Below are 12,964 nucleotides of genomic sequence, written 5' to 3'. Positions count from 1 at the left end.
TCCAAGCGCCTGAATCTTACTCTTGATTTCGAGGTTGCCCAGAGCACAATAAACCTTGGTCACTTTGAAAGGGATACCTTACAGGAACATTAATTGTTATATGATCCGCATTGACAAGTGGTGGAAGCGTTCCACCCGTGGCTTTGAAGAAGTCAATCTAATCCAGCACCAAGAAGCCGCACAGATCGTGTAGCGGAAATGGCTTTGAAGGGTTCAATCTCTGTAAGACATTTCTTGGTCCTCGAGCGCCTTGCCGCGCGCCGCTGACATTGTGCGTACATATTGCTGAGAGCGTGCTCAAGACGTAATGGCAATTTGGCGTATAATTTGCCACTGGTTGAATTTGAAATGGCGCCTCTCAATGCTTTTGTTTATTTTTGGACATCAAGCTGAACGATAAGATTGTCATTATTATAGCTTGGTCCTCTCTGTTATTTATCTCCTGCATGTAACGAGAGCGCAGAAACCTCCATTCTTGGGTACTACAAAGTCCAGGCACTAACTCTACATAGTACTGCACCTTCCGGTGGAAATCTATATTCAGGCTTCATAGAAGGCGTTCCTCTGCGGGCAGCGCTCGCTAACTCCGACATGTCAGATGTATACTCCGTAATACCCCTTTCAGTTCAAGATCCCATGGTCAGCGGCAACGGTAAGTTATCCGCGAGCCAATAAAAGAGTGGTACCTGAAGCTAACCTTTCACGATTATAGCCTCCCACTTGGTTGCAACCCTCCAGGATGTGGGTTATCCCCTGGTGCCTGCGTCTGCGCACATGGATTTACCTCATGTTGGAAAGGTGACATCGTCCAAATCGGATCTGCCTTTGCAACCGCACAAGAGACTGCTGACACGCGGAGAATGTCCCTACATTTCGCCATCGACAATCACCAGCCCAGGTCTTCCTTTTATCCGTCTTGCTCGATGACGCGCACAGTCGCCGGTTTACCAGCATAAAACGGTTCAAGCTAACCACCCTTTGATAGGTATTGGTCTATGAAGACACCCAGAGATAGTTCTCACGCGCTACCCGAATTCGACCCAACGTCTCCATAACCTATCCACAAAAGAGACCAGATTTTTCACGAGGATGAATGTTCAGGCACGACTGATAACTCAGATTGGCCTAGGCGATCCCAATTCACGAGCTACCGGCTCTTCCTTCACGATGATCCTCACTCGGAGAAGAATAGAGCTGACACCCCGGTTGCTTACCCAACTCGCTGGGACCGGCTCGCCTCGCCAATAACCGACATGATGACATTCAATCTTGGAGCCCTATCCGTCTAGGCGCCTCAATTGCAGCCTCGCTGACTGCCACTATGTTACCGTGCTCTTACCAATTCCTCGTGGTGATTTAATTGCTGATGGAACTCGATTACATCCCGTCTGCGGTGGTTGCGGTGGTATTAATGTTGACCCTGGTACTGGTCGCCCGTGCGGTAGTTATAGAATGATCATGGAATTTTCCATGCAGACACATCACATATCCTAGAATATGGCTGACGGAGCTCATTTATACTAATTACATTGTTCAGCGTAAGTTACTCGTCATTGTTCTCTATCTTACAAGCTAATTTCTTCTGAGAAATTTACTCCAGTCTATTGACTCTAGTTGTCCCTCCGCCACACCGGAAGCCGTCTATTGCTGGAATCAAACAGACCCTCGAGTCATCTGCAACACTATAATTTCTTCTCCTCGGTCATCTGCGTCATGTTGAATAGGTTTCTGCTTTCCTTTTGTCCCAACCCCAACCTGGGATCCCAGGCCATCTTTCCCCTGACCCCTGCACAAACTAACACGACCAGACGACCATAATCTCCGCATAACAGCAAACATCCATACCATACTCTGCAATGGCCATCTGACATCGCGATGGAGTTCCATTCATGGTTAGGGCCGACACGTGGTGGGTGGTGAATTCTCTTAATCAAGATCCACACCTTCCTCGGATCTGGTGTTGAACGACTCCGTCAATTACTCAAAAGGTTAATCGTTCCGTCTCATTTCCAAGATTGTCCACTCACGCGGGGTTGGTGGATAACAGAAGCAAATATTCCGATGAAGGTTTGAGAACTTGAGCTGTTTCAACACGCGACACAAGGCAAAACAGAACAAGGTTGGAAGACAAGATACACGAATTCGGTATACGGGCCGGCGCCCTGTTGTTGGGTCTGGTTCCAAAGATATAGGGTCTCTGTCAATTTGACATCATTCGAAGATTTGCCGAAGGCTTCACGAAGCAACGGGGTAGTATAATGATGCCGCTGGCATTGACTTCGGTACTTGGTTGAAGACACATACAACACGCCAGTTTTTGCTGGCTCTAAGTGTCAGCTCACGACGGCGAACTTTTGACAAGAGTGCAGGGTCCAGCTGTCAAGTTCCTGTCACCCGATCATCGTAGCCGAGATCGACGGCAGCTGTGCTCCCATCTACGCCTATGCTAGGGAAACGGTGGCCTCCGGCACTGTCGCAACGGCGAACCTAATAGGGTTCGGCACATGATTTAGAGCCAGTGCGCTGACTGATGAGGGCCAATTTTAATCACAGTCTGGTACGGATATAATACTGTGATATGCATTGCACATGCAAATGAGAGTTCAACGCAAATCCAGATATCGATTGAACTATCACATCTCGACTCATCACGTGGAAAAGCATATGATGACAAGAAGCTCGGCAAATTGTGGCCCTGTTATGGTTCGGTGTTCACATGAACAGCAAGATCCCGAGCGAACTTCAGTGAGGCGAATGGCCGTCTTGTTCGGATTCGCTTCAGTCTGACCATATGTGGTCCGTTTACTCCGTATGATACGGCCTTTCAATCGTTGTCGATTCGTTACTAAGTTATGGATGGATCTCGTTAATAAGTGAAGTCACTTGAGCTCTATCCGATCCGAGTACGGGATGACCTTGTTAAAGACTCTTCGGTAATCAGAGTGGATATCATTGGCATTCTATAACAGTTGTGATATGGTAAGTATTGTTTTATAAATAATATATAACTTTTCTAGGAGGAACAAGAACCACCGTGACGCCTTGCAATTACCCTATCTATCGCTTCAAACAAAAGAAATAAAGATCAACTCTCAAACGATTCCCATTGTGTGACCACAGCCATCACATACTAAGCAAAAAGAGCAATCATCAAGAACAATCACGGCTCTGGGTCCTCAGCAGATCCAGACATGGACGGTTAAGCCAAGTCTTGATCTTGCTCCTGATTCTTCTCTCTCACATCTCCCTGGCTGTGGGTGAAAGCATATCCGGGATGGCCGGCATTCAGAAGAAGAACAGCAATGCACATCATACTAGGGACAGTTAGTAAGTGGTCTTTCGCAACAACCGACGATGGAAACTTACCAAGATTCAAGACCGATATAAAGACCCTCGTCTCGGAAGAGAGCACTGAAGTACCCCTGACCGAGCTCAGCAATACGGTAAGCGCATCGAATGAGGATAAAGATTGTCGAAAGAAAGAGGAAGGCAAGGAATATCATCATTTGCTTGTTGAGACGGTTGCGAGCGGATGACTTGGATGCCCTGACGACGTAGTCGATGAACAAGGTACAGAAGCAGATAAGGGTGACGACTTGGAAGATCAGGCCAGCAAGCGAAATGTCCTCGCCGGTCTTGACGTCTTCGTGGGTTGAAGCGACACATGAGAGAGCACCGCCAACGGCTTGGAGGACGAGGGAGATGATGTCGGAGGGAATGAAGACCCAGTAGAAGTACTTGGGAGGGACTCGGGAGATGCTTGGGTCGACGTGGTTGATACTAAACAGTGTTAGATGGTCATAACAAAAGAGGAAGCAGCCCTGAGCTGTTTGGACCAGAGTATATCGCTTACACTTGGGACAAGAGAACATAAATGGCTGCAGAGAAAAAGACGGGTGCCACGGTAATGCAGACTACAACGTGTTAGTACAGTCCCCTATCTATCTCAGCAAGACAACATACTAATTTGCATTAGAAAACCGTTAAAGTCAAAAGGGTTATCGTTGATGATGAAACGGCCAACGTATCCGATGATCTCGAGTACACATCCAGATATCATACTCGACATGAAGCCCCAAGTCTTCATCTTGATACCCTGAAAGGCATGGATGATCAATGACAGAGCAAACACGCCTGTGAAGACGGCATTGGCGGGGATGTTGGGTTGGTATCGTAGGATACTCGCTTCGAGGGGACATGTGTCGAGGGTACAGTTGACTTGAGGACCGAATGTGATGAGGCCGTTGGGCAGCGTTGACATATCACTCATTTTTGCGGATGTGTCGTTTAAAGGGGCTCAGAGGTTAGTTGCTAAGCTTTGTGGTGGAAGTTGTCTATATCGTTTGTAGTCTTGTTGTTATATGCTTCGGTGGTCGATGTAGGAAAGCTGTACTGTGTACTGTTCAATGATGGATATTATAGTTTTTCTATAGACTTTATATCCAGTGGCTATCCGCCCTTCTTATCAAGAATTGGCTTTCCAAGATTTGTATGTTGACCCGTCGGAAAGGAACAAGATTCCCAACCCCGACGCTAGCAATCCACATACATACGTCAAACAGCGCTATCAGCCTCTTTACAGGTTATTTTCCCTATATTTTGACACAGCAGTGGATACCCAAAATGCAAGATCTTTCAGCTATCGCCTACACGGAGAGTTTCGAACTTTTCAGTGTGGGTCTTGCAGCCGGGTTCGGGCGTCCGCGGGTATGAGGCTGAGTTTAAGTTGCTATTTATTGGAATTTGATAGATTGATGGTATTGGAATTATGGTTAAATGGGACGATATGACGTGTAGATTGACGAACAGTTATTGTTTATCGAACATGGCGGTTACGGTAGCTACCCTCTAGAGTCTTTGAAGTGGCTGTCTGTCTATCTAAGAGCACGGGCTATCTAACCGACAGCTGACGTACACGCTCTCTCTCTCGCTCACTAGATATTCAGATTCAGCCTTATAAATGAAGCCGCGGTCGACCGAAGCGAAGGATTCAATGGAGATCTAAGCCTCCTTTTTGTGCTTTAGGCTCATCTCCATGTTGAAGATCTTAAATATTTCCGGGCCCCGTTTCCAAATTCGGTCTTTCGTGTTAGTGAAGTCGGGAATCGGGCTTGGCCCGGAGCGGAACCGGAGGTAAAAAACGAATTTCGGGCTCCGTTTCTGCGGAATAATATGATAAGATAAAGAAACCACGGACCTCGACTCTATTTTTGTGTTTTTTATCATGTCGTTTTTGTTTTATATTGCTTATCTCGTTTCTGTTGTTTTCGTACTGCCAAGGTGTCTTGGTTGAGTCATTTGACTTTGCGCGTAATCTCTCTTGTCAGGGAGTGATGATTGCGGCTTGACATTCTGCCCGTCTTAACAGTGCCTACTGTTTGCACGCGACTATACTCTACGAATATTGGTGCCTACAGAGGTAAAGCAGTGTCGTCCACAGATATACAGACACTTGTCTTGAAGGTTTACTTGACTCGAGGCTTGCAGTCATGACGTAAGATACCTATTGAACAGTGACAACGATGACAGATGGACAGTTAGTTACGTGTTCATTATTGGGCATATATTTAAAAAGATACTCGAGTCACAAACACTCACTCGACTTTGTCACGAGTCCTGGATTCTCTTCAGCTGATCATCATCTCTAATCATTCTGTACTGTAGCTCCAGTGGGGTTCCTCTCTAACGTGCCCCGCCCCCGCCGCTTACGGGAGTTTCGGCGCCCACTTCACCCGCCCCGTCTTCATCTCAGCTCCTACTCTACCTCACTTGATATCTAACTTAGTATTCACCTATTGACTGACAAATAACTCTCTTCGTCGGTCTCATACTCCCCTCTCTTCTACTCGAATACCTATCTTCTCACATACGAGGGTTTCTTGTCCTCGAGACGTTTGCAGCCATGTTTGACCTTTTTCCTATGCTCTTATCGTAAGTTTAAGCTTTGTCATGAGACGTCATTATCGCGACTCTCCATAATGTATTCAATTCACTGGCTGTCTCTCGAATAGTTCTGTTGCTTCGTTTCTGTTTCCCATATTCGCATCTTATAAAGCCCTCAAGACACATGATCCTACCCAGTTGACACCATGGTTGATGTACTGGGTTGTCCTCAGCTGTTGTCTCCTCGTTGAGTCTTGGGTCTGGTTTATTATTTCATGGTTAGTCCTACAGTCCCCAAAGATCAATCTTGTGAAACTGACACACCTAGGATTCCCTTCTATGGATACTTTCGCTTGCTTTTCCTCCTCTACCTTATCCTCCCCCAAACGCAAGGCGCCCGACTCCTGTATGAGGAATACGTCCACCCGTACCTTGAAAAGAACGAGACGCAGATTGACGACTTCATCGCGAGTGCACATGAGCGCTTGACTGCTGCCGGAATATCATACCTCAAGCTCGCCATCGAGCAGTTCAAAATCAAGGTCCTCGGCCTGCCACCCTCCGAACCCGAGTCGCCTCCTCCCGAGACAAACCAGGGTTACACGCAGTCGCTTCTCTCGCGCTTCAACGTCCCATCCGCGCGATGGGCCGCCAACAACAACGGCAGTACAGGTACCGACTTCTACAGTCTGCTTTCCAGCGCTGTAGCAGCTGCTACCAATGCGGGTGCTCAGTCAGCCGGTACCAGGACAGTGGGTGGAGAACCTACCAACCCCCAGGCGTTGATTCCCCCGCATCTGCGCGAGTCTGGAGCCAGGATGGACTTTATTTCCACCCAGCGCGACCGTCTAAACGTTCTTCTTTCGGCACTCGATCGCGAAGCGCAGGATCTTCGCTCCGACGCCCAGCGCGCTCAAGCAAACACAGGCCCTCGCCGTGATCCCATGGCGTATGGAGGCTACGATAGCAATGCCAACAACGATGACGAAGAACCTACCCAACGACCGCCTAGTGGACTGAGTGGGTGGAGTGGCATCAGCAAGAGTCGCAGCGAGACGGATTTTGAGAGGATTGACGCTGATACTAGCTCGGATGACGACCGCCAGGCACGTCGGAGAAACGTGGGAGCTGGTACTAGGACTACATCAGGCTCGTGGGTTCCTTGGAGCTGGGGTGGTGATGCCGCACAAGGAGGCGCAAGCTCATCTGGAAGAGAAAGGTAGAAACTCCGTTCTGGAAAGTGGGTTTTGAAGGAGTTTGGGTCTCAGTAGACGTAGTGTTTTCTTCTTGATATGGGCCTCTGGTGATATTCAGGGAGAATAACTTTTTCATCCATGGATATGTATATCTATAGACGACAAGTTTGGTGTACATATCCCCATGCTTCTTGACCCAGACCTCCATCTGGCCCATTCATTTCCTTTGAGTCATTACAGTATTGCTCCATTCGCCCACGCCGTATTTATTTGGCACTTCCGCTGCCAAGCCATACATAACCATATCGTACATCATATTTTACCTTCTAAATCGAAACGCAAGAGTGTAGGTACAAGGGGAGATTTGATAAAGATGCTTAGACAAGCTTGTAAGGGTACACTGCCTCAGCAAGACCCTTCTTGTACCAGAATGTCCTCTTCTTCTTGGTAGTCGCGTGCTCAACCCAGCGCTCCTCCATAAAGTTCTTTCGGAACCAGCGAATAAAGACGGGATCCCAAAGTTCGGAGGCGATACCGAGATCCTTGCAGCAACGCATTAGAGCGTTGGACTTGGCACCTTCGATAGCGGCGGGGACACCCTCGGGGCTAAAAAAGTTGTTTACACCTTGAGATTGAGAGACGATTCTGTTGCTCGTTAGTTAGTCCATATTCTAGATTGTGTGGGAATGCTGGACGTACCGGCCGTTAACAATGAGGGCATACTCTCGTGTGACGATATTCTGTCCCACGACAACGTCCCCACGATGAACCATACCCCATCCCATAGGTCCAAAAGCTTCGTTCAAGCGTCTTCGGTACTTGACTTCGGGCAAATAGACAATTCCATCAGGCTTAACCTCAACATCCTCCACATCAATGGGTCTCGACAGAACCTCGCTCTGCTCAAGAGTGACAGGCTTGACTCCGAGACCGAACCAGCTCGTCTCCCAATTAATATCATGTGTGCTCTCGACATCCGTCTCGCTAGACTCGCTCAATGTGCTCTTGGATGTGGAAACAGGAGTGTGGAAGTTCGCAAGCTTGCTAGCGGATCTGGGAGGAAAGCTCGTCGTCGTAGCTGTTCTGGTAGCAGCGGGAGCAGTAGGCTTGGCGGCGGTAGCTCTTACGGAAGCTGGCTTTGTGGCAGTCGCTGGTTTGGCGGCGGTAGTGGTAGAGCGTGCGTATTTTGGTTTTGTGATGACATCTTCTTGGTCCACTTCTGTGACATCCTGAGAAGGGTTTTGCAGGGTAACATCTGCGTCGACGGAGTAGGATCGTAGAGCGGGGGCGATTGAGCGATTGGAGGTAAGAGGGATTTGCCTTCTGGCGACGAAGAATGCTCTACGAGAGGCAAACATTGTGGGATTGTGGTGTTGTGATGGGTTTTGGAGTAGCTTGGTGGGAGCTAGGAATGAAGCTCTTGTGAATAACTACCTAATTTGAGATACGACGGGTGGATAGATTGTCCGGCGAGTGGAGACAGTGTGACGATAGATGCGAAGAGTCATGATGTCTTTATTGACGATGATGAGAAGAGTGAGAGTCTAAGTTTTCAAAATACATGTTGATACAGTAATTATACAGAGTATGACATAATACCACAGCTCAATTCATAGTATTTTAGTTGTCCTTTGTGGATGTGCGTTCATCGTTGTTGTGAGCTTTCCAGCACTGTTTGAATGCCTCCATCTACAATATTGTCAGAACAGCCACCATAAAGAGACATCCGATATGAATTGAATTGAATAAAATAACAAATTATTATTGGAGAGACTTACTTCCGCTGTGCATGCGCGCCAATCCTTCTTTTCGAAATAGCAATCCGTCATTTTCGCATTCTCATCTAAGTCAAAGTCAGTCAACATTAGCGATTTAATTCCCCAACAAAACAGAGACGAGACAAGACAAGAGTCTAGATAGTCACTGTCTTGAACCGTGACTATATTTTGACTCTTCTTTTCGCTCTCTGATATGCAATTGAACTAACCTGCACATCCGGTGCTGAAAATCCGCTTGTCCCTTCAATCGAGCGGTTAGCAAAGGCCTCGGCTTTCGGGGAAAAGAATAAAACTCACCACTCATCTGGCTCATCATCGTCTTCGGCATTTGCGCTTTGTTGCGCGTTACTCTCTTCTTTACTCATTTTCTATTGTCGTGTTTAACCAAAAGAAGGTGGAAGTTGAGATTGATCGTTTTGTGTTGTGTCAAGTATAAGAAAAAGGTGGCTCTAAGGCGGAGATTTTGGTTGAGGCGATTCTCATCTCAGCAAAAGTCAAGTGACAACTTACAACAAAAATACATCCGAAACCCGCAAAACTCACATCATGGCCCCGGCTAAACTGAATGTGCTTGTCTACACAGGTTCGACTTCTTATCATTAGTATCAACTATGAATACCCCTCACTGACTCACTCAAGGCCTCGGTACAACCGTCGAGTCAGTCAAGCATTGTATCTGGTCCCTTCGTCGTCTTCTCGGTCCAAACTATGCTGTCATCCCCATCACCGAGACCATTATCCTCAAGGAACCCTGGCAGGCGACATGTGCTCTCCTCGTCTTTCCCGGTGGCGGCGATCTTGGCTACTGTCAGGCCCTGAATGGTGAGGGGAACCGTCGTATCGGCGATTATGTCCGTCGAGGTGGCTCGTACCTGGGCTTCTGCGCAGGTGGTTATTACGGAACCCAGAGATGTGAATTCGAAGTTGGTAACAAGCCTATGGAAGTTATCGGGAGGAGAGAGCTGGGTTTCTTCCCGGGGACTTGTCGAGGTGGTGCTTTCAAGGGCTTTGAGTACAAGAGCGAAAGGGGAGCCAGGGCGGTGCGATTGAGTGTGCCAAAGGATGCTTTTGAACAAGACGTGGCTTCTGAGATTATCTCCTATTACAACGGAGGTGGTGTGTTTGTTGATGCTGCTTCGGTCAAGGATAGGAAGGTTGAGGTGCTGGCTACCTATGATGAGGATATCGATGTTGACTGTGGCGATGGCAAAGCGGCTGTTGTTCTCTGCACGGTTGGCGATGGCAAAGCCTTACTTACTGGACCTCACCCAGAGTATTACCCCTCTATCATACATTTCTTACTCGGTTTCTAACGCTTTCTAGGTTTGCTGCAGTCAACTTGAACCCCCAGCCAAGTCTTCCAGACTACGATGAGCTAGTTGATCAACTAGCAGCCGCCGACAAAGACAGAGCTGCTTTCCTGAAAGGCTGTCTAACAAAGCTCGGTCTTGAAGTCAGCTCCCACGACAACGGAGTACCATCTCTATCCAGACTTCACCTCTCCTCCATTTCCGACATGGGTGTATCCGAGTTACTATCCGACTGGAGTGACATTATCAACAAAGAGGATGGCGAGGAGTGGATCCGAGCAGAGACGGATAGCTTTCATATCCAGAATGAAGAGACGATCTGGAATCTTGAAGGTCTTCAACAATCTCTACCTGAGACAAATGAAGCCAGTATCTCGGAGAATGGCAGTATCGACTACAGCAAGATCACCAAGAAGATCATCCCTCATGAAAAGGGACTTCCTCATCCCAAGCTTACACCGCACTTTAACCATGGTCTATTCTTCTCAAGTCTAAAGCGATATCGACAAATTGAGCCGACGGCTAGAGCCTGGGGTGATCTACTCATGTATGGTGAAGTGGTGACTAGCACAAACACCATGCTAGAGAAGTATGACAACATCTTGCACTTATTTGAGACTCACCTCTAACGTGTATCAGAAACCCAAAACTCATGCCGAAACTTCCAAGCGGGTTTACCGTCTCGGCCACGACTCAAGTCGCCGGTCGAGGTCGCGGTTCCAACGTCTGGATTGCGCCTCCAGGCATGCTGATCTTCTCAACTGTCATCAACCACCCAGCCTATCTCTCAGTGAGCCATCCTATTGTGTTTATCCAGTACATCGCATCTATCGCCATCGTGGAAGCTGTCCAGTCTTATGACCGCGGCTACGATAAAATTCCCATCAAGATAAAGTGGCCCAACGATATTTGTAAGTCACCCTGCTAGGTGTTATACGTTAAACTAACATTCTTAGATGCGCTTGATCCTACACGGTCACAAGAGAAACCACACTATTCCAAGGTCGGCGGTATGCTCTCCCAGTGCGTCTACTTTGACGGAAAGTACCAAATCATCTTGGGTATTGGTCTCAATACTCTAAACTCCCGTCCCACAATGTCCATCTCCGACCTCGTCCCCGCGGGTGCCCCAGAACTTCATATCGAAACCCTTCTAGCCCGTGTCCTCACGCGCATAGAAGCTATCTATGCTCAGTTCCTCCGCGAAGGTTTCTCAAGCGGTCTTGAGACACGATATTACCGCCACTGGCTGCATACGAGACAAGAAGTCAGTCTTGAGGCTGAGGGTGGTGTGAAGGCGCGTGTGTTGGGAATCACCCGTGATTGGGGAATGTTGAAGGTGGAAGAGATAGATTCTAGTGGGAGGGCGATAGGGAAGACTTGGGCGTTGCAGAGTGATGAGAATAGCTTTGATTTCTGGAAGGGGTTGGTTAGGAGGAAGACTTAAAGTCAATAGACCGCAACTTAGAACTCCTATAAATATTTGTACCATGACGACTTCGCTGCACTGGGTGAACTATCATTTGACTTGTATAATTACAACAAGGCTAGATGCCACAATCAATGTGAGAAGCTGTATGATTGCGAAATTTCATACTAATAACCGCTATCTATATATCTCGTCCACCTCTACCAAGTCAACAACACCCTCTTTAGCAATCACACTCGAATATCATCCCACCCCTCAGGAATGGCACCCGGATTAGTCTCCGCGAGCGGTCGATCTCTAGACGGCCCATTATCAAGTCTAATATTGATATTATTCGCATTCTCTCTGGTGGGCGTTTTGGGCCTGCTTCGAAAGCAGAAAGAGAGAATGAACATGATGATCAGTACAAGCATGCAGACTGAGCCAACTATTATCCCAACCCATTCTCCGACGGATGGGGAAGAGGATTCTGGAGCAGCCGACGCGGTTGCGGATGGTAAGATTGTTGAGCTTGCGATGGATGAGGTGCTGCTTGTCGTACTGATCAATGTATTGTCAAGGGTTGTTGTGACTTGGCTTGACTCCGTGGTAGTAGCACTTTTCGTCAATGTGTTTGTATATGACTGGCTCCACCACGGTGGAATTATAGGCTTAAGACTTATACTATACGGAATAGTGACGCTTCCAGTTGTTGCCGATTTACTCGTAGTCGTGGTATGAGCTGTCGAGGAGCTCTGTGTCGGTATATCTATTGTGTAAGTTGAACTCTCAGTCACCCAACCCCAACCTGGTCGGGAACTCCCCGGGGAAGGTCCTTCGTCGCTAACTATGGTGGTCGCGATCTCCTCGATGATCGTCAACTGGTTTCGTTTAGCTGTGACTGGCTTGCCGGACTCTGTCAATACGTTTGTCCAGCCTTCTACAGTGACAACTGGCGTCCATCCTGGAGGAACTGTACTGTAGAGATTGCCAGTCGCATCGACGTATGAACGAGCTTTGTTCTTGTGTTGGGTTGGCGATGCTGTCGAGTCATCGAGTGACGGATCTTCGTGGTTCTCCATATCCAGATGCTGAGTGTAGAGAATGTTGTTCTTCGAACTTTCCTATAAGAACTCGGTATGATTGTATGTGTTGCTTGAAACCGTGTACTGTTTGATGCCGGAGTGTACGAGGAGCTGTGGCTAGGCTATTTGAGAAACGGCGAAAGTCAAGAATTTATAAATGTTGGTAGAATAAATTGCAAAAGCTAACACTTTATCCCTGGTCATTTAAACATCTAATATTGACCTAAGTAGTATCAAGGCATTGATTAGTAGTCAAGTATGATGATTGCTGTACCGACACTCTTGACGATCACGGTCAAGTCAG

At 47.7% G+C, this 12,964-nt stretch overlaps 7 protein-coding genes across 7 annotated transcripts; 3 read left to right on the top strand and 4 right to left on the bottom strand.

The window, feature by feature from the left end:
• Positions 1-591: 591 nt before the first annotated feature.
• FSST1_009621 (uncharacterized protein) lies at positions 592-927 on the top strand (the record flags this gene model as incomplete). Its single annotated transcript, XM_083226612.1, has 2 exons — positions 592-652; positions 713-927. 2 exons carry the CDS (start codon positions 592-594, stop codon positions 925-927), a joined length of 276 nt encoding a protein of 91 aa, XP_083085582.1.
• Positions 928-3,199: 2,272 nt separating this feature from the next.
• On the bottom strand, positions 3,200-4,270 carry FSST1_009620 (RTA1 like protein-domain-containing protein; the record flags this gene model as incomplete). The annotated part of the gene is made up of 4 exons (XM_083226610.1): positions 3,200-3,314; positions 3,367-3,780; positions 3,854-3,914; positions 3,964-4,270. 4 exons carry the CDS (start codon positions 4,268-4,270, stop codon positions 3,200-3,202), a joined length of 897 nt encoding a protein of 298 aa, XP_083085581.1.
• A 1,632-nt stretch (positions 4,271-5,902) lies between these two features.
• On the top strand, positions 5,903-7,106 carry FSST1_009619 (TB2/DP1, HVA22 family-domain-containing protein; the record flags this gene model as incomplete). Its single annotated transcript, XM_083226609.1, has 3 exons — positions 5,903-5,931; positions 6,012-6,161; positions 6,212-7,106. 3 exons carry the CDS (start codon positions 5,903-5,905, stop codon positions 7,104-7,106), a joined length of 1,074 nt encoding a protein of 357 aa, XP_083085580.1.
• Positions 7,107-7,456: 350 nt separating this feature from the next.
• Positions 7,457-8,437, bottom strand: FSST1_009618 (mitochondrial genome maintenance MGM101-domain-containing protein; the record flags this gene model as incomplete). Its single annotated transcript, XM_083226608.1, has 2 exons — positions 7,457-7,724; positions 7,779-8,437. The coding sequence occupies 2 exons, from the start codon at positions 8,435-8,437 to the stop codon at positions 7,457-7,459; spliced, it is 927 nt and encodes a 308-aa protein (XP_083085579.1).
• Positions 8,438-8,699: 262 nt separating this feature from the next.
• Positions 8,700-9,222, bottom strand: FSST1_009617 (uncharacterized protein; the record flags this gene model as incomplete). The annotated part of the gene is made up of 4 exons (XM_083226607.1): positions 8,700-8,768; positions 8,858-8,922; positions 9,067-9,098; positions 9,155-9,222. 4 exons carry the CDS (start codon positions 9,220-9,222, stop codon positions 8,700-8,702), a joined length of 234 nt encoding a protein of 77 aa, XP_083085578.1.
• Positions 9,223-9,403: 181 nt separating this feature from the next.
• On the top strand, positions 9,404-11,614 carry FSST1_009616 (biotin--[acetyl-CoA-carboxylase] ligase BPL1; the record flags this gene model as incomplete). Its single annotated transcript, XM_083226606.1, has 5 exons — positions 9,404-9,440; positions 9,497-10,130; positions 10,181-10,756; positions 10,807-11,078; positions 11,124-11,614. The coding sequence occupies 5 exons, from the start codon at positions 9,404-9,406 to the stop codon at positions 11,612-11,614; spliced, it is 2,010 nt and encodes a 669-aa protein (XP_083085577.1).
• Positions 11,615-11,826: 212 nt separating this feature from the next.
• Positions 11,827-12,657, bottom strand: FSST1_009615 (uncharacterized protein; the record flags this gene model as incomplete). The annotated part of the gene is made up of 1 exon (XM_083226605.1): positions 11,827-12,657. One exon carries the CDS (start codon positions 12,655-12,657, stop codon positions 11,827-11,829), a length of 831 nt encoding a protein of 276 aa, XP_083085576.1.
• Between the last annotated feature and the right edge of the window lie 307 nt (positions 12,658-12,964).

The sequence above is a fragment of the Fusarium sambucinum genome, chromosome II, assembly GCF_050947815.1.
Source record: "Fusarium sambucinum isolate potato_lamoka chromosome II, whole genome shotgun sequence".
NCBI lineage: Eukaryota > Fungi > Ascomycota > Sordariomycetes > Hypocreales > Nectriaceae > Fusarium > Fusarium sambucinum.
Note: the sequence above shows the minus strand (reverse complement) of the source record. Positions and strands in the feature narration are given on the sequence as shown.